At 58.5% G+C, this 21,961-nt stretch overlaps 4 protein-coding genes across 4 annotated transcripts in view; 2 read left to right on the top strand and 2 right to left on the bottom strand.

The window, feature by feature from the left end:
* Positions 1–21,961, bottom strand: part of TSPEAR (thrombospondin type laminin G domain and EAR repeats) — a 159,512-nt gene that overhangs the window by 77,647 nt on the left and 59,904 nt on the right. The window lies entirely within an intron of this gene.
* On the bottom strand, positions 2,660–4,568 carry LOC100344539 (uncharacterized). The gene has a single exon (XM_051839958.3). The coding sequence runs from the start codon at positions 4,563–4,565 to the stop codon at positions 3,579–3,581; it is 987 nt and encodes a 328-aa protein (XP_051695918.2). The 5' UTR covers positions 4,566–4,568; the 3' UTR covers positions 2,660–3,578.
* LOC100344286 (uncharacterized) lies at positions 5,955–8,453 on the top strand. Its single transcript, XM_017339778.4, has one exon. It carries the CDS (start codon positions 6,977–6,979, stop codon positions 8,057–8,059), a length of 1,083 nt encoding a protein of 360 aa, XP_017195267.3. The 5' UTR covers positions 5,955–6,976; the 3' UTR covers positions 8,060–8,453.
* On the top strand, positions 15,689–17,270 carry LOC138843138 (uncharacterized). The gene has a single exon (XM_070073114.2). The coding sequence runs from the start codon at positions 15,733–15,735 to the stop codon at positions 16,591–16,593; it is 861 nt and encodes a 286-aa protein (XP_069929215.1). The 5' UTR covers positions 15,689–15,732; the 3' UTR covers positions 16,594–17,270.

Below are 21,961 nucleotides of genomic sequence, written 5' to 3'. Positions count from 1 at the left end.
CTCAGGAGCAGGTGACTGGTTTTGATTGAACAGGGGCTCACAGCCATGAGAGTTTGGGGTCTCAGAAGCTCAAAATCAGAAACTTCAGAATTTGGGCTTTTTTTTTAAAAAAAAAGATTTATTTATTTTGAAAGAGTCATGGGGGTATGATGGGGGAAGAAAGGAGATATCTTCCATCTGTGTGTTCACCCCCAAGATGGCCCCAATGGCCAGAGCTGGTCTAGGTTGAATCCAGGAGCCAGGAGTGTCATCTGGGTCTCCCACATGAATGACAGGAACCAAAACTCTTTGGCCATCTTTTGCTGTCTTTCTCAGGCCATTAGCAGGGAGCTGGGTTGGAAGTGGAGCAGCTGAGACACTAAATGGCACCCATGTGGGATGCTGGTGTAGCAGGCAGCTTTACCCACTAATCCACAACGCCAGCTCCTAGACTATTGAATCATTGATGGGCTGAATGAAGAGTTGCAATTGTTGGGGATTGGATAAGTGTATTTTTTGTAGGAAAAGCACACAGGTTTCAGGGGGCTGGAGGCAGAATACCATGGTTTGAATACAGTCATCCTCTAAGTGTTATGTTAACAGAACCAAGAAGGTTGTGGCTGAATCCAGTTGTGTTGAGAGCTGGGCCTTGGAGAAGAGGTCAGGCCAGATTAGCTCATGAGGGTAGGACCCCTGTGGTTAGATCCACCAGGATCCTGCCTGCCTCAGGTTTTCAGTAGAGCATCAAAAGCTGACTAGCTCAGAGTCTGTGTGCTAAAAATGACAAACATCGCCACAGAGATGAAAGAAATCCTAAATGACTGGAGAGAGGTATCTGGATTTTGCTAGATCAGTTCTTTACAAATGAATCGAAACATTTCATGTAATCCCAATAAAAATCCCAGGAAGTTGGGGCTGGCGTTGGGCAGCAGATTAAGCTGCCCCCTGTGATGCCAGCATCCCATGCGAGTGCTGGTTCTGAGTCCTGGCTGCTCTGCTTCCGATCCAGCTCCTGCTAATGTGCCTGGAAGAGGGCAGAGGATGGCCTGAGTGCTTGAGTCCCTGCCACCCACTTGAGGGACCTGGGTGGAGATCTAGGCGCCTGGCTTTGGCCTGGTCCAGCCTTGGCTGTTGTTGCCACTTGGAGAGTGAACCAGTGGGTGAAACACCTTCTCCCTCTCCTCTCCCTCCCCCTCCCCTTCCCCCTCCCCCTCTCCCTCCCCCTCTCACCCTCTCTTTCCCTCTCCCCCTTCCCCTCCCCCTCTCCCCCTTCCCCTCTCCCTCCCTCCCCCTCCCCCTCTCCCTCTCCTCTCTCCCTCTCTCTCCCTCTCCCTCCCTCCCCCTCCCCCTCTCCCTCTCCTCACTGTAACTCTGCCTTTCAAAAAAAAATATACCTTAAAAAAATCCCAGTGGGCCTTTCTGTAGAGATTACTGGCTGATTCTAGAATCTTGTGGAAGTAGCCAGCCAGTTATGAAGAAGGAAAGCAGAGTTGGAGAACTTCTATCACTTGATGTCAAGACTGCTTTTAAGGCCACGTTGATGGACATGGGGTCTCAGCAGCTGCTCACAGCCACTTAATCAGCCGTGGACACTCTTCCCAACAAATGATGTGGGATCTCTCACAGCAAACTCAAAAACTAACTGGAAAGACATTCTAGAACTAGACATAGAAACCATGAAGCATCTTGAAATCAGCCCAGGGGAGAACTTGTGCAGTCTTGAAGCAAGACTTCTCAAATGGGAGCCTTGAAGGAAAAATGGTGAATTGGATGTCATCAAAATTAACTGCTTAGCTCAAAGACACACTGTGGTGAAATGAGGAGGCTGGAAACACCTGCAGTGCATACATGACAAACCGGTGTTCAGCATCTGTAATGACACTCACAACTCCAGACAGACAACCTGATCCAAGACGGGCAGGCTACATGGCTGGTGCAGACAGGTGGCACACGAGCACAGAACAGAGCTCCATGGAGTCGTCAGAGGAATGTGGACTCCACCCCCCTCTAGGGCAGCTCAGTGAAACACTGAGGGTGACAGGTGCTGCTGGGGAGCGGCAGGGCACGCAGTGCAGAAGGGGAGTAGAGTTCCACGTGCGCTGATCACAGGGTCTGGCCGTGGCATTGAAGAGGACTGGAAACATTGGCTTATGCATCTGTCATCACCGAAGCCCAGAGACAGCCCAGGGCGCTGCAGGTGCACAGACCGGGGACGTCTGTCCCTGCAAAGGGAACTGCTGATATTCACGTGAGAGAGCAGACAGCTAGATGACCACAGACACACCGCACGGCTCCTTCACACTAGGACTCCAAAATGGTGCAGGTCGGGGGCTTGGAGCATGAGCCCGGGCTGTTTACTGGACAAGGATGCAGGAGCTGTCATTGTGCGGGAAGGTTGTGCACTGACTGAGGGGAGGCTACCGATGGAGACCACTAGCAAACTTAGCAAACTGTACAGTTGTGATGAGACAATTTAACTGTATGTAACCTTACTAATGCTGACTCTAAACATATCGGTTGGTGAAAACTTGGTAGGTTATGGCTCAGACTGTAGGCCTGTAGGGGAGGGGCTGTGACCCTCATGGGGCTGCAAGGCTCCTTCTGTGGGTTCTGGCCATGGACATGGGCCCATGGAGGGAGCAGAGCCCAGGCTGTGCAGTGGTCAGGGGAGAGCTGGAGGTTGTCTACTTACAGGCAACGGATGGGGTGCCTTTACGGCCATGGTTCATCCCCTGCCCCGGGTTGTCATCCTCCCAGGAAATTGCTCCGGTTCTGGCTGGGGGCTGGTCCAGGGCCCTCCTGAGTTCCCTCCAGAAGCATCCACCACCAGAACAGGCTGCTGTCCTCAGCTGGCTCCGCTGCAGTGGGGCTTGACACAGCCCTGCCACTGTGCTGCCGTGTCTCTGACACCCCCTGCAGGACCTGAGGCTCCCAGGGGGCCTGGGCAGTGCCCGGCTGTGGGGTCCTGCACATCCTTCTACTCGAGAGTTTTTCTGTCCCCAACCAGGTCATCTCTGTTCGCTGGGCCTGGAGCAGCTCCTCTCCGCAGAAATCACATTTCTACTAAACAGAGACCTTGAACAGGCGGGAAAGACAGGAATCCCCAGAGGGCTGTGGTCCTTGCAGCCTCAGGCAGCCACTGAGGGCGACATGGCAGGACGAGCTGCCTATGCAGTGGGTGGGGAAAGTCCTCGGGGCCTGCAGTACCCCCAGACCAACACGCGACTATGGTGGCAGCCTCCGGAAGCCTTGGCATGGCCAGGGTCCAGCTGGGTCCCTCCCAGAGGGGTGAGCCACGTCCCTGTGATCCCCAGGTTGAGTCATTTCCCCCTGGAAACACTCGCAGCAAAAGTGAACAACTGCTCCCCTCCTCCCCCCTATGAACAACAGGAGAGGAGTCAGGTGCTCAGGGCAGTTTATTGGGGGCCCCGTGAGATGCTGACAGCTGAGGTTGGGCCACGTGACCCAGAGCAGATCCTGGGGGCACGAGGGAGGTCAGTCAGCAAGGTGGACACACAGGGACCCGACCTGGATCAGGACCAGACCGGGGATGAATGGGAGGTGCAGGGTAATGCGGAGGGCCCAGAGGAGCATGCCAGTCAGCAGCAGGACTGTCCCGAGGAGAGGCCGCAGCAGGCGGGGCGGGAGCAGGCGGGGCGGCAGAGCAGGGATACGCAGGAGGCCGGGCGGCAGCAGCTGGGCTGGCAGGAGGGGGCGGGCACGCAGCAGGCGGGCCTGCACACGGGGCGGCAGAGCAGGGACACGCAGGAGGCCGGGCGGCAGCAGGACGAGGGGCAGGGGCTGGGCTGGCAGCACGAGGGGCGTGGGCAGATGGGCACACAGCTCAGGGGCCTGCAGCAGAGGGTCACACGGCTGGGCTGCTGGCAGGGGGAGGGGCTGCAGGATGGCTGGCAGCAGGGGGAGGAGTCCCCAGAGCAGACGGGCACACAGCTCAGGGGCTTGCAGCAGAGGGTCACATAGCTGGGCTGCTGGCAGGGGTTGGAGGAGCAGCACGAGGGCTGGCAGCTAGACTGCTGGCAGCAGGAGGAAGGGGTCCCAGAGCAGACGGGCACACAGGAGATGGACACACAGCTCACGGGTTTGCAGCAGAGGGTCACATAGCTGGGCTGCTGGCAAGGGTTGGAGGAGCAGCACGAGGGCTGGCAGCTAGACTGCTGGCAGCACAGGGGCGTGCAGGAGCTGGTGCACGCTGACTGGCAGCTCCCTGGGGTGCAGACGAGGGTCACGGAGGGGGCTGGGGCGCAGCAGCTGGGGGCGCAGCAGGGGGGCTCGCAGCAGCTCTCTGGGCAGTCGTCCACCTGCCAGGAGTCGGGGCAGGGGTCACAGGAGCCGGGCATGCAGACGTTGCTGCCGTAGCTCAGGTTGCTGGAGCAGACGGACATGGTGGAGGCGGCCGTGGCGGGCGGTGAGCTGACGGGTGAGTGGAGGGAGTGAGTGTGAGGTACCCAGGGCTGTTGGGCTTTTATATCCCTCCGTGGTTCCTGCTGTCCTAATGAGAGACTCGGCAACCTCCCCTTCCTTGTTTGTGTTGGAAGCTGAAGCAGATTTGTTGTTGCCTGTGCCATGTGCAGTGCGTGGGGCATTGCTCAGCTTGTAAAAGTCCCAAGTGTACCTGGAGTCTGTTACCCCCCACCAGCTACTCTTGCTCATGGCTGGAAGTGTTGTGGGAGGCAGGGTTCATCCTGCAGGTAGGGCTCCTGGGGGCCATGCTGGTGGTATGAGGAATGCTCCCATCCTAATCTCCCCCATACACCTGCGCTGGTTCCTGCACACCCGTGGTGACCCCACGTGTCAGTCACCACAGCTCCCTGAGGGCCAGGCTGGAGAAGCCCTGGCCAGTGAGGGGTCGAGAGTGGTCGCTTTGGCAGTGACCCCCGCGCGCTCTCTGCACGGGTCGGGGTGAGCAGTGGTGGGCAGTGTTCTCCTTGTCTTCCTTGTGAGCACTGAGGGTAGCCCAGGACGCCCATGGTCTGTCCATGGCCATCCCATCTCCACCTGCTCTAACTCTGGAGCCTGCAGAGCTGGGAGCTGCACTGGAGCTGTGCATGCACCTCCAGCCCTCCCCACCCCCACCCCCACCAACGCTCTGCTCTCGGCTTGGTTGTGGGCTGAAAGGCCCTGCCCCAGCCACAACCCTGAGAGCCACTGAGTCTCCCTCTCCTCTCAGTGATGTCCACTGCCCACCAAGTCCTCTAGCGCTTCCTGCTGGGAACACCAAGGCCCTTTCACTTCCTGAGTACCCACCAGCCCCACACCCCACATATGAGCAGCCACATGAGGGACGGAGGGCGACAGACACGCACTGTCCACACTGCGGGGGCGGGGGCAGGGCCGACTGCTGTGGCCCAGGGATGTCAGTGACCACAGGGCAGCCCAGCCTGCACCAGCCCAAAGGAGTGGCACCTGAGCAGGTGGAAGGGCTCGGAGCCCTCCCTGTGGGCCTACAGCCCCTGGGCAGGTCTCAGGTTCCACTGCCCCTTCCTAGGCTGCTGTGTCTCCAGCAGAATTCTCCTTCCAGGCCGACAGTTCCTGGGGGCTTCGAAAGGGATGCAGGGGTGCGGTCAACTCAAGTGCGCCATGGGCTGGTTGTCTATGTGAGGGATTATGGACATAGTGCAAATTCAGTCCTGGCCTGTGCCTTCCAGTGGCACCAGAACTGACCACTGGACACAGGACTGAAAGTGAGGGCAGGGCATGGGGGACCGCTGAGTCGGATGGAAACTCCTGCTGAGAACACGTGAAAAGTGAAGTTTAAAAAGCATCCCTTAAAGGCGTTTGAGGGCCACTGGTGAAACAGGGTGGACAGGCTAAAGCCCCGGATGCAGCTCAGGTCACAGCAGGAATTTCGGTGCGGGGTGGGGGTGGGAAGTGGGGCAGAGGGCTGCAGAAGAGGCTCTGGTGCCCTGGCAGGGTGGGAGAGGCAGCACGGGTTCTGGAGGACCAAGTCCTGAGCGCAGCTTGATGATGGGGGGCAGGGCCTCGGGTTTTGTCACGTGCTTATGCTGGAAAGCACAAGAAAGCCGCTGAAATGCCAGAGTTTTGGCCATCTCATCACTCCGAGGACAAACCATGGCATCCAGCCTAGCCAAGGAGTCACTGGCACCTGGAGAACTGGGTCTCAGACCCCAGAGGGAAGATGCAGAGCAGAGCTCAAGTCCGTAGGGTCCTCAGTCCCCCGCAGGTCGACCACCAGAGAACGAGGCCAGACTCTGCCAGGGAGGAGAAACCCAGCCAAAGAGGCGAGAGTTCTCCCACACAAGGTCAGACTCGGTCATCACAGCCATGCCAAGGGACAGAACGGACGACACAGGCAGACCCAGAGGTGTCACCAGCCACAGGCTTGAAATCTCTGCTGGGAAACTCTATCCTGAGGCGGATATTCACGTAAAAAGAAACATCTAGAAATTCTCCAACTGAAAATACCTGTAATGATTGTATCTCTGACCCAGCAGATGGGTTTGACGGAAGGATGGTGGGTGAGGGGATCACTGCCCAGAAACACGAAACGCCCGGGGAGAGAAGGAGAGTTGCCCGGGGGGAAGTTACACGATGTGGGGGACACGATTAAATGAACGTGGCGGAGAAGGCGGCGTCAGCCGTGCTGGGGCTGTGGAGGCTGTGGCCCAGATACACCCATGCACTCAGAAGAGCCCAAAGACCATGCCACTGCCCGACCCATGGCTTCCCTCTCCAAAACCGGGCTTGGCCCAGGCCTGCCTCTCAGTGCCTGAGGGGACCACGTGGGACAGTGCGGAGAAGATGCAGTCGGTGTTTATGACCTGGGCTGCGTCCCAGGAAGCAAACATCCCTGATGCGACAGGAGCCATTCTCACCACAAGGAAGGGGATGTGGCCTGGAAACAAGGATGGGCAGAAGGATAAAAGCCAGAGAGCCCTGAGCCCTCACACACTCACACCTCCACACACACTCACACTCACCCCTGCCCAGCTCACTGCCCGCCACAGCCACCTCCACCATGTCCGTCTGCTCCAGCAACCTGAGCTACGGCAGCAACGTCTGCATGCCCGGCTCCTGTGACCCCTGCCCCGACTCCTGGCAGGTGGACGACTGCCCAGAGAGCTGCTGCGAGCCCCCCTGCTGCGCCCCCAGCTGCTGCGCCCCAGCCCCCTCCGTGACCCTCGTCTGCGCCCCAGGGAGCTGCCAGTCAGCGTGCACCAGCTCCTGCACGCCCCTGTGCTGCCAGCAGTCTAGCTGCCAGCCCTCGTGCTGCTCCTCCAACCCCTGCCAGCAGCCCAGCTATGTGACCCTCTGCTGCAAACCCGTGAGCTGTGTGCCTGTCTCCTGTGTGCCCGTCTGCTCTGGGGACTCCTCCCCCTGCTGCCAGCCGTCCTGCAGCCCCTCCCCCTGCCAGCAGCCCAGCTGTGTGACCCTCTGCTGCAAGCCCGTGAGCTGTGTGCCCATCTCCTGTGTGTCCGTCTGCTCTGGGAGCTCCTCCCCCTGTTGCCAGCAGTCTAGCTGCCAGCCGTCCTGCTGCTCCTCCAACCCCTGCCAGCAGCCCAGCTATGTGACCCTCTGCTGCGAGCCCGTGAGCTGTGTGCCTGTCTCCTGTGTGCCCGTCTGCTCTGGGACCTCCTCCTCATGCTGCCAGCAGTCTAGCTGCCAGCCATCCTGCTGCTCCTCCCCCTGCCAGCAGCCCAGCTGTGTGACCCTCTGCTGCAAGCCCGTGAGCTGTATGCCCGTCTCCTGTGTGCCCGTCTGCTCTGGGGACTCCTCCCCCTGCTGCCAGCCGTCCTGCAGCCCCTCCCCCTGCCAGCAGCCCAGCCGTGTGACCCTCTGCTGCAAGCCCCTGAGCTGTGTGCCCGTCTGCCCACGCCCCTCGTGCTGCCAGCCCAGCCCCTGCCCCTCGTCCTGCTGCAGACCCTCCTCCTGCGTGTCCCTGCTCTGCCGCCCCGTGTGCAGGCCCGCCTGCTGCGTGCCCGCCCCCTCCTGCCAGCCCAGCTGCTGCCGCCCGGCCTCCTGTGTGTCCCTGCTCTGCCGCCCCGCCTACTCCCGCCCTGCCTGCTGCGGCCTCTCCTTGGGACAGAAGTCCTGCTGCTGAGTGGCCTCATTGAGGTCACTGGGCGCCCTGTCCTCTGCTGCCCTGTGTTGGCTACCAGTAGCCACACCAGCCGCAGTGCCCTTCCCTGAGCCCCTGTAAAGGGCCCTGGTACCTGCTGCCCACCTGTGTCTCTTCTGTGGGAGCAAGCCCCTATGTCCTCAAGAACTGACTTTCCTCCAATCAGCAAGCCCTGCCCCCAGCCATGGGTGTGCAGTGACCCCAGCCTGGGGAGAAGACAGGCTGACTAGCTGCTGACGACTGTCACCCTTCAGCCTGTGGTAGGATCCCTGTGCCAGGATCCAGGGTGCCCTGGACTCCTCTCCTGGGTCAGAGCCTCTGGCTCCACTTCCCCTCAATGTGGGGTTCTCTGAATTCTCCCAATAAATCCCTTTGCCTGACTACTTCAGCCGTTTTCACTCTGTCATTCCATACCCATGGCACTCCCAAGTGCCGCCATGTCTCTCTCTGCCTCTCTGACCTTGCCCATGTCCAGAAGACAGACTTACGCCTAGGGACCCAGAGCCTGAGTCTGGGAGAGGGACCAGGGACCGTGTTTCAGGAGTGACTTCCCCTAAACCCAGTGGTTTCCAATTCCTTGGCCAGGGTCTGGGAACTTGGACTTGGGGAGAGCTTCCCCCACCTGCCTCTCTGGGCCTGCTGAGTACCACACCTGCTTCCCTATGGCCCAGGCAGAAGGCGGCCTTGTGCCCAGCCCCCAGTGACCACCCCAGACTCGGGTCTCTAATGAGCTCTCTGCTGGATGACATCTACACCAGTCCACCTGGCTCCTTGCTGGGGCAGTCAGGTACACTCTGTGCTACCTCTCCCCGCCCAGAGGACTGTGGAGCCTGCTGCTGGCTTCCCCAGGGTTCTCCATCTCTGCCGTTCCCTTGGAAACCACTGTGTTCTCACCCAAAAATGATCACAGCCACCATGTGACTGTGGGCCTAGTCCTGTGGGCCCACCCAGCAGCTCACCGAATGGGGGTGGTCCTGGGGACCTCAGCGTAGCCCTGGCTGCCTTCCTCCAGCGAGGATTATGGTGTCCCAGCACAGAGCTGCACTGGTTGCTCTTCCTTTGACTTGCTCAGGAGAGGGTAGAGGCAGATGGGGAGCTGGGCTGGGGCCTGGGCACCTGGGCCTCACAGAGGCGTCCAGTGCTGAGACAAGCTGCCTCTGCTCCAGGTATCCTCAGAGCTGTGGCCTCAAGTCCTGGCATTGAGCTGAAGCACATGGCGGGCAGGGAATAGGCCCCCACCCCTGCCCAGGTCATCTGCCCATGCAGAGGGAGTGAGCCAGGCTTCTCTCTGGGGACCAGGATGTGAGCTCCTGTCTGCCTCTCCAGGGAGACTCTGGGAGCACGCAGGCTGCCCAGCACCCCAGTACCACAGACAGCAAAACAGATGGGAGCCAGACTGGCTTCCTTTGGGGATGCAAGAAGACCATGAGAACTGGTCAACAAATTCAGTAAAATTGCAGGTTATAAAGTCAGCATACAAAAGTTAGCAGGGGGCAGGCATTGTGGCACAGCAAGTTTAGTTGCTGCATGGGGCAGCTGCATCCTATGTAGGGTACCTGGCTTGAATCCTGCCTCAGGTTTTGACCCAGCTTCTGTATAATGCACACCCTGGGAGGCAGCACATGATGGTTCAAGTACTTGCCACCCCGATGGTAGACCTGCAGGGAGTCTGGCTCCTGGTTTTGGCCTGGCCTAGACCTGGCTGTTGTGGGCATTTGTGGAATGCCCACTGGATAGAAGGTCTCTCTGCCCCCCCTTCCCTCTCAAATAAAAAATAAACATTTCTATATATTAACAATAAACTGTCCAAAAAACAAATTAATATAATAGCAGGAAAAAGGCCTGAGGGGATTTAAATAAGTTGGTAAAAGATCCATATACTGAAAAATATAAAACACTGATGAAAGAAATTGAAGACACAAATAAATGGAAAGATATACCATGTTCATGGATTGGAATAAATAATATTGTTAAGATTTCCATACTGGGACCAGCGTTGTGGCGTAGGTGGTTACCCTGGGATGCTGGCATCCCACAGGGGCACTGGGCACTGGGCACTGGTTTGTGTCCCAGTTGCTCTGCTTCCAGTCCAGCTCCCTGCTAATGCAGCTGTGAAAGTTGACCCAGATACATGGGCCCCTGTCACTTATGTGAGGGCCCCAGACGAGCGCCTGGGTTCTGGTTTCAGCCTGGCCCAGCCCCAGCCATTGCAGCCATCTGAGGAGTAAACCAGTGGATGGAAGAAGATATCTTTCTGTCCCTCTTTCTGTCTTTCTCTGACCACGATTTTCAAATCAATACATCTTCAATTAAAAAAATGTAAAATGTCCATGCTAGCCAAAACAATCTACGTATTTAAAATAACAGTTGATTCATTGTAATTTTCTATATTTTGAAAAACACCAAAATTCATGTAAAATTGCAAAAGGGCTCAAAGAGCCAAAGCAATCTTTAGCAGAAAGAACAAAAGGCATCACACTCTCTGGTTTCAAAATATATTATAAACCGATTATAATCAAAACAGCAGGGTATTGCCATAAAAGTGGGCACATTGAACACAGAAGAGAATAGAAAGCTATGCTATCGTTGATTTTTGACAAAGATTCCAAGAAGACATAAGGGATAGAACAGACTCTCCAATAACCTTTCTTGGGGAAATTGGACATTCACATGAAGAAGAATGAAATTGGGCCCTTTTGTCACATGATAAGCAAAATTCAACTCAAAATGTATTAAAGATTCCAATGTAAGGACTGAAAGTGTGAAACGTGGAGAGAACATGGGGGAATGTTTTCTCAGACTGGACTACAGATACAAGACAATGAAAACAGAACAGGTGGATGGGCATCCACCCAGTGTAGAATTTTCTGCAGAGTTAAGAAAACAATCAACAATCTATACGTTGTGAGAAAATATTGGCAAACCATAAATCTATTCAAGCAATAACACTCATAAATGAGGAACTGAACCAACCAAGCAGCTAAAGAAAACAAGAACTCAATTTAAAAATGAGTAACAAAGACCTGAACAAACATTTCCCAACGTACACACCCAGTGGCCAACAGAGCCATGAGAAGTGCTCAGTATCTGTGATCATCAGACAAAGGCAAGGGAAAGCCACCGGGAGGAATTCCCCCAGCCCTGCTGGAACAGCTGTCATTAGAAAGAGATGAATGCTGACAAGTGCTGGCGAGGAAGGGGGGCACAGTGGACCCTGCTCAGTGCTGCAGGAGAGGACGTCGGCACGGCCACCATGGGGACAGCGTGGCGGCTCCTCGGAGAACTGGAGATAGAGCCACCCGTGGCCCCCAAGGCCGTGCTGGGACACTTGGAGGCACTGAAAGTGCGTGCCTGCCCACGTCACACAGCCAGCCACAGTGTCCATCAAGCACGAGTGGATGAAGATGAAGCGTTCTGCCTGCACAGCAGAATACTAGCACAGAGAAATGGCTTCTCGCTGTGGCTGCGTTGCGTTAAATGGAAGAGCCAGGCACAGAACCACCAGCACGCCTGACCTCACCGTGGGCCCTGAGAGGCTGTGCTCGTGCAGGCATGCAGGCAAGGGCTCAGCGCCAGCCGACACCAGGGTGGGCATGCCGGGCCAGAGCACATGCCAGGTGGGACCAGGGGACCAGAGGGGACGCGCTGCACTGCAGGTGGCCTCAGTCACTTCTGCTTACCTCTGTCTTAGAATTCCCAAAAGAATAGATTTTTTTTAACATTTTCACTACCAAAACTTTGACAAGGTGTTAAGGTGATAGATATGTTAATTAGCTGGATCTTCCTGCAATGTATACATGGATCAGAACCTCACAATGTACCCCACAGACGTGCACAATTACTAACTGTCAATATAAAAAATAAATAAACTTTAAGAACTTGACAAAATTCAATTAAATAATAAAGGTCTTAAAGAATACGTAGGAGATATTTTCATGAGATTGTGGTAGGCAGGCTTTGGAAGCAAAAGTAAAACGCACTAAACTTAGAAAACTAACAAACCTGATGTCATTAAAATTAAAAGCATCTTAATTTTTTTATTTATTTATTTTATTTATTTTTTTATTTTTTGACAGGCAGAGTGGACAGTGGAGAGAGAGAGACAGAGATAAAGGTCTTCCTTTGCCGTTGGTTCACCCTCCAATGGCCGCTGCGGCCGGCGCGCTGCGGCGGGTGCACCGCGCTGATCCGATGGCAGGAGCCAGGTGCTTCTCCTGGTCTCCCATGGGGTGCAGGGCCCAAGCACTTGGGCCATCCTCCACTGCACTCCCTGGCCACAGCAGAGAGCTGGCCTGGAAGAGGGGCAACCGGGACAGAATCCGGCACCCCGACCGGGACTAGAACCTGGGGTGCCGGCGCCGCAAGGCGGAGGATTAGCCTAGTGAGCCGTAGCACTGGCAAAAGCATCTTAATTTTAATTCATCCATCTTTTTTTTTTTTTTTTTTTTTGACAGGCAGAGTGGACAGTGAGAGAGACAGAGAGAGAAAGGTCTTCCTTTGCCGCTGGTTCACCCTCCAATGGCCGCCGCTGCAGCCGGCGCACCGCGCTGATCCTGGCAGGAGCCAGGAGCCAGGTGCTTTTCCTGGTCTCCCATGGGGTGCAGGGCCCAAGCACCTGGGCCATCCTCCACTGCACTCCCTGGCCACAGCAGAGAGCTGGCCTGGAAGAGGGGCAACCGGGACAGAATCCGGCGCCCCAACCGGGACTAGAACCCGGTGTGCCGGCGCCGCAAGGTGGAGGATTAGCCTATTGAGCCACGGCGCCGGCTATTTTAATTCATCCATCTTAATTCACCCAAAGACACTGTGACTACCACAAAATAAGTTGGTAAAAATCCATATACTGAAAAACATAAAACACTGGGGAAAGAAATTGAAGAAGACACAAATAAATGGAAACATATCCCGTGTTCTTGGATTGGAACAATTAATATTGTTAAAATTTCCATTATATTTCGTAACATGTCTGTTACGGTGACACTAGCCAGGGCAGGCGGGTGTGAGCACAGAACCACTCACAGGTTGCGCGGGTCTAGTGTCACATGGTGCAACCTCCTCATTTATTTGAAAGGCAGAGTGAGAGAGCGTGAGAGAGAGAGTGCGAGAATGAGCCTGCGTCTGTCAGTGACTGGAAGGACCGGCACACTGGCCGTGGGCTCACAGTGGAGTCGCTCAGCCTGGGCAGACGGTGGAGACACACAGCCGTGTGTGGCCGTGCAAGGGGAGGCCAGCCTGGAGGCGGGTGCACGAGCGCATCTGGCTGTCACAGCGACACAGGGACAGCCTGTTCCTGGACTGACAGTGGAAGGGACACGTGGGGGTGTTGGGGTGCTGGAGCTGTCCCAAATCTCACAGGACACAGGTGTGCATGGGACACGGGAGCTTCTGACAACAGGTAAATCGTGTCTCCATAAAACTGATGCTTTCAACTTTAGCTTTATTAAAGATTCATGTATTTGAAAGGCAGAGTGAAACACACACACACAGAGACAGAGGGAGGGAAAAAGAGAGAGAGAGATCTACCATGCCCTGGTTCAGTCCCCAAATGGTCGTAACAGCGGGGCTGGGCCTGGCCAATGCCTGGAGTGTGGAATCTTCCCAGGTCTCCACATGGGTGCGGGAGCCCAAGCACTCAGGCTGTCTTCCGCTGCTTTCCCAGGTGCACTAGCAGGGAGCTGGATCATAAATGGAGCAGCCGCGATGCAAACCAGTGTTCCAGTACGGCATGTCAGTGTCACACATGGTGGCTCAACCCGCTGCACACCAACACCGGCCCGTCAACTGTATTTAAGCCCCAGATTTGGGAGTGACGTGTGAGTCACACACACAGCAGGGGATCGGAACTGGCTTCCGTGAGCTCACAGGAGCCGCCCGTGCGCCTCTCTCTTCCCAGCTCAGGCTCGGCAACGCTGTGCTGACAGCTTGCCTGCGGCTCGGCGGGGTGTGTGTGTGTGTGTGTGTGTGTGGCACCCACAGCACAGAAGCTGATGGAGGCAGCAGTCAGGGCCACCTCGAGTCACAGCAGGGGGTCTCAAGCACAAGGCGGGATTGCTGAGTCATGAAAGTCTGTGTGTCCATGAGAACTAAAATTGCTATTGAAGAAAACAACCAAATCAGTGGCCAGACACCTACCAGCTTCTGTCATCAGGGGCTACAATGGACGCACAGCGCAACACCCTGCACACTCCCCAAGACGGAGAAAGCCGGCTTCCTGAAGTTGACCTGGGGGATCTAAGTTCCTACAACCACATCTGGAGGCATGTCCTGAATTCAGGTCACACGGATCCCAGGACACGCAACTCCCGTGGGGGTGTGTGAGGAAGAGAAAACAGCAAGCGTGTCCACGGCAGATGCAGGGGCTTCACGGCAGAACCGTCCACCTGAGCCCAGACCTGGAAAAGGCGCAGCTCCGTGTCACGGGAAGAACAAGCAAGACACGGCAGCCGGGCTGCTGTTGGAAGGAGGAGCTGCTGATGACCTCCCATGCCAGCGCACATGGCAGCAGAGCTGTCAAGGGCTAGTGAAAGGAGGCGGGACTACAGCTGGTTGAGGCGGGGTCAACAGGGAAACAGCTCCAGGGACCCTCTAGGATCCGGAGAAAGTCCCATCTTCAGCTAAACCTCCAGCGTGGACAATGACACCCAGGGTGAGGACAGAGCCAGACATGTTGAGCCGTGGTGTCTCCCACCGCTCATTTCCAGAGAGCTGCTGCAGGACACACTCCCCCAAAACAAGGGCATAAACTCAGAAAGAAAGGACGTGGAGTCCAGGAAATGAGGCGTCCACCCTTGGAGAACAGCAGGACGGACACGTGCAGATCTCCCTGCAGAGGGCACTGGGCTCCAGGACAGAGGTGGCCAAAAACCAGCCAAGCTGGAGCAGCCCCTGATTCGTCACTTGAGTGGGGTGTGGGTGAACTGGCCAGGGTTCAGGGAGGGTTTAATGGGAGAGACACGGAAAAGCAGGCAAATACACAGAAAGAGCCCCTGGGAACCCCAACAAGGAAAACACACGAGCGGACTAGGCTGCACCGGCGACCTGGGATGAACGGCAGTCAGCTGGCCAGCGTAACCCAAGCCCCGGGGACCGATCTACCAGACGCGGGCGTCTCACTGCCTTCTAGGCCCAGGCAGGCCAGGGCTGTCCTCGGAGCTGCTATTCAGCAAGAGATCACGTCCAAAGCTGGAAACTCGCGTGACAGACACGCACACCAGCAGCTATGACACAGGAGGGCTGGCAGCAGTGTCGGGGATGGGCCGGGAGTGAGACACACTGGGGGGACAGACGGACACCCCCAAGTCTGCGGGTGGAGCAGGTGGCAGGGGGTGGGGCACCTGTTGGTGCAAAATATGACAAAACGAGGACCTTAGGAAAGGAGACGGGAAGAGGAGCCAGGGTGTCTGGACGGCCCTGCCAGCCACCAGCCCCCGCCCCGCACTCGGCGTGCCGGGCACTGCGCCTCACAGCTCACCGGTAAACTAAGGAGGGGAACCAGGAACCCAATCTGAGCAACAACAAGGAAGAGGAAGGCTTGGGGCGCCCGTGAGGAAAACACGGGATGAGGGTATAAAACCCCACAGCCCGGAGCACCCACAGCCACCCTCCCTCACACTCACACTCACACACACTCACTCACACGAACTCCCTGCCCCAGCATGGCTGACACCTGCTGCACCAGGACCTGCGTGCTTGCTGCGTCCACCGTGTCCATCTGCTCCAGCGACCGGAGCTGTGGCAGCCGGGCCTGCTCACCAAGTGCCTGCACCAGCTCCTCCTGGCAAGTGGACAATGGCCAGGAGAGTTACTGCGAGCCCCCCTGCTGTGCCCCCAGCTGCTGCGCCCCAGCCCCCTCCGTGACCCTCGTCTGCACCCCAGGGAGCTGCCAGTCAGCGTGCACCAGCTCCTGCACACCCCTGTGCTGCCAGCAGTCTAGCTGCCAGCCGTCCTGCTGCTCCTCCAACCCCTGCCAGCAGCCCAGCTGTGTGACCCTCTGCTGCAGGCCCCTGAGCTGTGTGCCCGTCTCCTGTGTGCCCGTCTGCTCTGGGGACTCCTCCCCCTGCTGCCAGCAGTCTAGCTGCCAGCCATCCTGCTGCTCCTCCAACCCCTGCCAGCAGCCCAGCTGTGTGACCCTCTGCTGCGAGTCCGTGAGCTGTGTGCCCATCTCCTGTGTGCCCGTCTGCTCTGGGGACTCCTCCCCCTGCTGCCAGCCGTCCTGCAGCCCCTCCCCCTGCCAGCAGCCCAGCCGTGTGACCCTCTGCTGCAAGCCCGTGAGCTGTGTGCCCGTCTGCCCACGCCCCTCGTGCTGCCAGCCCAGCCCCTGCCCCTCGTCCTGCTGCAGACCCTCCTCCTGCGTGTCCCTGCTCTGCCGCCCCGTGTGCAGGCCCGCCTGCTGCGTGCCCACCCCCTCCTGCCAGCCCAGCTGCTGCCGCCCGGCCTCCTGCGTGTCCCTGCTCTGCCGCCCCGCCTGCTCCCGCCCCGCCTGCTGCGGCCTCTCCTCCGGACAGTCCTGCTGCTGACTGGCACGTCCCAGCCAGACTTAGGTTCCCGCTCCCACCAGCCTCCTGCCCACCCTGCCTACCACAAGCAATGAGCACCCTGTGCTCCGCTCCCCACGGGGCCCACGGGGCCCTGGATGCTCCCTTCACGCTTCCTGGCTGCGTGAGCCGTCCCTGCGCTGGTCAGGGCTGGCCCTGGTCTGGCCCCAGCAGTGTCACTCTCAGTCTTTGAGCACCAATAAACCCACACTGCCCACACTGACCTGGAGTCCTCTGTGGCACACCTGGGCGGGAGGGGCTCAGGCCCTGGCCGCTGCTTCTCGGACCAGCGGTGGGGCCTGGGGTTCTTGCACTTGACCTGGCAGCCCCTGACCACCTCATTCTGTTGCCCAGCTGTCTGGCTGCCCTTCCAGGGCCTGTGGGCTCCAAGAGCCTCACTCCCTGGTCAGGGCCTGTGGGCACCACCTGGGCCCATCTGGCAGGTGGAGGTTGCCCCTCCCATGGCACAGGTGCTGGACTTCCAGGGTGCACAGCCCAGCTGAGCTTGGAGGTGGGGGATGGGAGATTCTGGCACCAGCTGGCCTTGGGTCCTCAGTGGCACCTCAGGATGGTGTGGGCGTCCCCTACCTGCACACACACAGATGTCCTGGCTGCCCCCTACCCCTGACCTGTGAGGGCTACTGCCCGTGGCCTGGGTGGGGGAGAGCAGGTGGCAAAGCCACGGTCACAAGGCTGTGATGGTGGTGGGGACAGAAAGCAAGGGAACCTGTCCCGACGCAAGGTGGGAGGCGTCTCCCAGCCGCCCTCACGTGGGGGCAGGAGGCGTGTGTGTCCCCCCCACACCAGGCACCAGGTCTGCTTCCTGCAGGGGAGACACACGGAGGCCAGGGCCCCTGGGCTCCCTGCCTGCTCCCCCACCCCCGCAGCCTCCTTGCCCCCGTGACACGGGGCTGCGATGCCTCCCACGTGTCTCCAGCTCCGGGCTGGCTGGGGACTCGGCCACATGCTGTGGCACAAAGTAGCCACCTCTCTGAGGGGCGGGGTCAACTCCAGTGCCCCCAGAAAGCACCACAGCCGGGGCTTATGGGGGGCCGAGGTCTCGGAGCCTGGAGATGCAACCCAGGGTCCGGGTGTGGGCAGGGCTGGTTCCCCCAGGCCCCCCCCCCCCGCCGTGTCCTCACTGGTCGGCCCCTTGCGTGAGGCTGTGTCCCCCTCGGCTCTTGCGGGATTGGCGCCCATGCTAACGACCACAGTGTGACTTAAGTCCTCTGGCAATGCCTGGGCTCCCAGTGCAGCCGCACTCCCAGGGACTGAGGGCTGGGGGCACGATTTGGCCTTGGTTCCGTGAGGCCATGACAGCCAGCTCTGCCCCTGACGCCCCACCGTGGCTTCCAGGTCGAAGCCTGCAGGGTGCCAGTGTCACTCAGGGTCACTCTCAAGGACACTTTACTAACGTGGGCCACGGCACCCTCCTCACAAGGACGTGCAGGGCCCCAGACGGTCGCCATCGGGGTCCCATTGTCCCCCTGCCCAGCCCACACTCGGGAATCTGCAGGGGTCCCTCAGTGGGCTGGGGCTGGCCTGAGCAGGGGAGCGGCTGTGAGGGTCTGGAGTAGGCGGCCGCCTGGGTGGCCGTCTCTGGCTTTTTCCTGCACTTTGGTGAACGCGCGGGGGTCTGTGGGGGTCCCTGCACCAGTCTGACAACGCAGCCTGGGGGACAGTCCACAGCCGTCCCCTTCCTCACTGGCAGGGACAGAGGTGCCCAGATGTGGCCAAGAGTGGCTTCCCACGCAGCTGAGTGATGCTGGGGGCAGAGCGGCGCGACACGGGTGGGTGTGGCCCTGCAGGCCGCACGCTACACTGAGGACAGCAGACACCACCCGCCAGTTTATAAAGAAACATCTCGGGTGCTCGTCAAGGACACACAGCACTGCCAAGGACGGGCGCTGCACCTGCGCAGGCGTCGGTCCCGGTGGCTGATGGATGGTAACCACAGACAGCAGCACCACGGTGCGTGTCCTCGCCGTAACCGTGGGCACTGGCACACATTCCTTGTTCCCTACGTTCCTGGAAGTAGGGTCCCAGGCAAATGTTTGCCAGGTCTACATTCTGAGTGGAGCTGACAAGATGGTGCAGGCACAGAAAACGGTGCAGCAGCAGCTCTGAGGGCCCAGCCTTCCAGAGACCACGAAAACACAAGGTCCTAGCAGAGTCAGCTCAGCCCGGACCCCGGAAAGCAGCCAGAGGTCCCAGCACGCAGACGGCTCCCCGTCCAACCAGCCGCGGGGGCCTGGCAGGACCTGGGAACTCACTGGCCCCCGCCCTGCCCCCGCCCTGCCCCCGCCGTGACAGCCAGCTGGGCCTCCCGCAGTGGTTTCGGTGCCTGGAGCAGCACAGCAGACCAGGTCTCCGGCCGGTCGGCGGCCCCCGGGGGGTAGCACAGGATCTGCCTTCACTTCACCGAACTCCGCTCTCTTGAGGCCGAGGCAGCTGCCGGAGGACTGGTCGGACCTGGGACAGCGAATGACCCAGCCGTGGCCGTGGGGGCAGAGTGCCTGCTGGGCAGACAGTGGGCGTCAGCGGGCCTGGGAGGGAATGCTGGGGAAGGAACGAGACGCCTGGGAGAACACAGGCTTTAGAAAGATTCCAGGTGTTCCTGGGATCGACAGCCCCTCTTGTCCATGATGAGGCACACGCTGCGAGAGGCGCTGAGACCCTCAGCACGCGCCTCTGGCTGAACCTCAAGCCCTGAGCAAGCAGGAAGTGGAGGGGAAGCTGCCCGCGGGTGTGTGGGGTGTGCACCAACACAGAGCCAGCCACGGGTGTGCGGGGTGTGCACCAACACGGAGCCAGCCACGGGTGTGCAGAGTGTGCACCAACAGAGCCGGCTACAAGGAAGTCTGCCAGGGCACTGAGCACTAAGCTGAGAGCAGCGTCATTGCAGAAAGAACGTGGAAAAGCTACAATCCAAAATCAGCAGCCACGTCAGTCGCAGCCAGAAACTACAGGAGGGAGAGGGGATCGAGCGGCCACGATCGCCACGCACGCACTGAGAACGTCCAGTGTGAAGCCGGAGCCTCGCTGACCCCAAGGAAAACCTGAGCCAGCAGAGAGCTTCCCCGGAGCCCAGGGCTGCTTTCCGAGGGAACTCTTACATATGCTCAGGTGCTCAGGGAGGAAACCGCGGGGAGACACCGGGAGGAAACTGTCGCTCCCCACTCGCGGAGGAACGACACCGGTCCTTCCCGGATTTGCTGCCGCGGAGGAGCGGCACCAACGAGCTCTCCGGCTGACTTCTCAGGGGGCCCCGCATGTTCGCGCTCTCCCCCTTTTATAGTCCTCTCCCACCAATCCGTGCTCTGCTGCCCACGTGCTGAGCACGCCGCTCTCTTCCAATCAGGGGTTGGGTCAGGAATCAGCTAATTGACGAAGCAGCTGTGTAAGATTTGTTTCCTCCCTCTCAGCGCCATATGGTGGGAGATCAGGTGCATAGAGTTAGTTTCAGTCCACAGTTTCAGTACTTATTTCTCTCCCGGGCGCCCCGCCATCTTGCGGGAGACGGACCCCGCTCCCCACAGGAAATGTCTCGACAAAGAGACAGAATTCTAGAAATTAGGCAGGCGCCACAGCTCACTAGGCTAATCCTCTGCCTTATGGCGCCAGCACACCGGGTTCTAGTCCCAGTCGGGGCGCCGGATTCTGTCCTGGTTGCTCCTCTTCCAGGCCAGCTCTCTGCTGTGGCCAGGGAGTGCAGTGGAGGATGGCCCAAGTGCTTGGGCCCTGCACCCCATGGGAGACCAGGAGAAGCACCTGGCTCCTGCCTTCGGATCAGCACGGTGCGTGCTGGCCGCGGTGGCTACTGGAAGGTAAACCAACGGCAAAAGGAAGACCTTTCTCTCTGTCTCTCTCTCTTTCACTGTCCATTCTGCCTGTCCAAAAAAAAAAAAAAAGAATTCTAGAAATTAACCAGACAGAAGCTCTAGGATTGCAGCTTCGAGAGGTTCGCCTGCTGAGCGGGGCAGAGGGAGGACAGGAGAGGGGACAATGTTCCCTGGAAATGCTCCCGTCTGAGGAGCAGGACAGCGAAGCAGTGAAGAAAAACAAGCAGAGTGCAGTGCCCGGGCACCAGGGCCACACCCAGGAGACGCAGAAGCAGAGGAGAGAGGGAGGACAGCACTAGGAGATAACAAGGGGACCGGAAATAGGACCGGCGGGGGCTGGCACGGGAGGGGTGCAGCCACACCTCTCTAGAATGATGAAAACGGCGATTTCATGTTGTGTGTATTTTACTACAGTAAAAATAATTTTTCAACACTTGAGGACATAATGGTCAAAAGTTCCCCACTGTTACGGAGTCCGAGCTCAGGGGACTCCAGGAGACACCGCGATCCGGCTGCGGAACACCAGGTGCCCCAGCGCTGTCAGACAGCAGGCGGAGAGCAGCAGCCGGTTCCTCGGCAGAAGGCCGTGGGCGGCGTGTGAGCACTGGAGTCCGTGTCCAGCAAAACCACCTTCAGACCTGAAGCAGAGGGGCCTGCGCTGTGGCGTAGCGGGTAAAGCCGCCGCCTGCAGTGCCGGCTCCCATATGGGCGCCGGTTCAAGTCCCGGATGCTCCACTTCCGATTCAGCTCGCTGCTGTGGCCTGGGAAAGCAGTGGAAGGTGGCCCAAGTGCTTGGGCCCTGCACCCACGTGGGAGACCTGGAAGAAGCTCCTGGCTCCTGGCTTTGGATCAGCTCAGCTCTGGCTGTTGTGGCCACCTGGGGAGTGAACCAGCAAATGGGTGACCTGTCTGTCTGTCTGTCTCTGCCTCTGTAATTCTGCCTCTCAAACAAATAAAATAAATCTTTAAAAATAAAAGAATTGAAGCAGAACGCGAGACGCCTCTGGACAAACAGGCAGGAGGTTCGTCCCTGCACGCCTGCCTCCCAGGAGCACCCATGCAGCCGCAGCCTGGGCCGCAGGGAGCCCTCGGCGCCCGTGGGGGAAGCTTGGCCAGCCTGTGTGCTTGTAGGAACTTGTGGACAGCACGCGTTCATCCCACTTGTGGGTGCTCAGTGCCCCCGACCACGCCTGTGCAGGGTCAGCAGTGTCTCCGCGTGCTCTCCTTTCCTCTCGGTCTGGCCAAATGTCTGCGGTGCCATCGCTCTTTTCGGAGAGCTGCGCTGGGTCTCACTGGTCTCCTGTGGCCTTTCCAGGCTTCGTCTCCTGAACCACAGCCGCTCTGCTCCTTCCCTCTGCCAGCTCTGGCTTTAGGTTGCTCCCCCTTTCCTGCCCTCTGACGGTATAAATGCAGATGATCGCTTTGGCATGGTTGCTGTTTTCTTGTGTGTTTATAGTGCGAGCGTCCCAGTGCTCACCGCGCCCTCGTGCCCCGCGAGTCTGGCTTGT

Source organism: Oryctolagus cuniculus, chromosome 4 (genome assembly GCF_051225735.1).
Source record: "Oryctolagus cuniculus isolate XC-2025 breed Fujian yellow rabbit chromosome 4, ASM5122573v1, whole genome shotgun sequence".
NCBI lineage: Eukaryota > Metazoa > Chordata > Mammalia > Lagomorpha > Leporidae > Oryctolagus > Oryctolagus cuniculus.
Note: the sequence above shows the minus strand (reverse complement) of the source record. Positions and strands in the feature narration are given on the sequence as shown.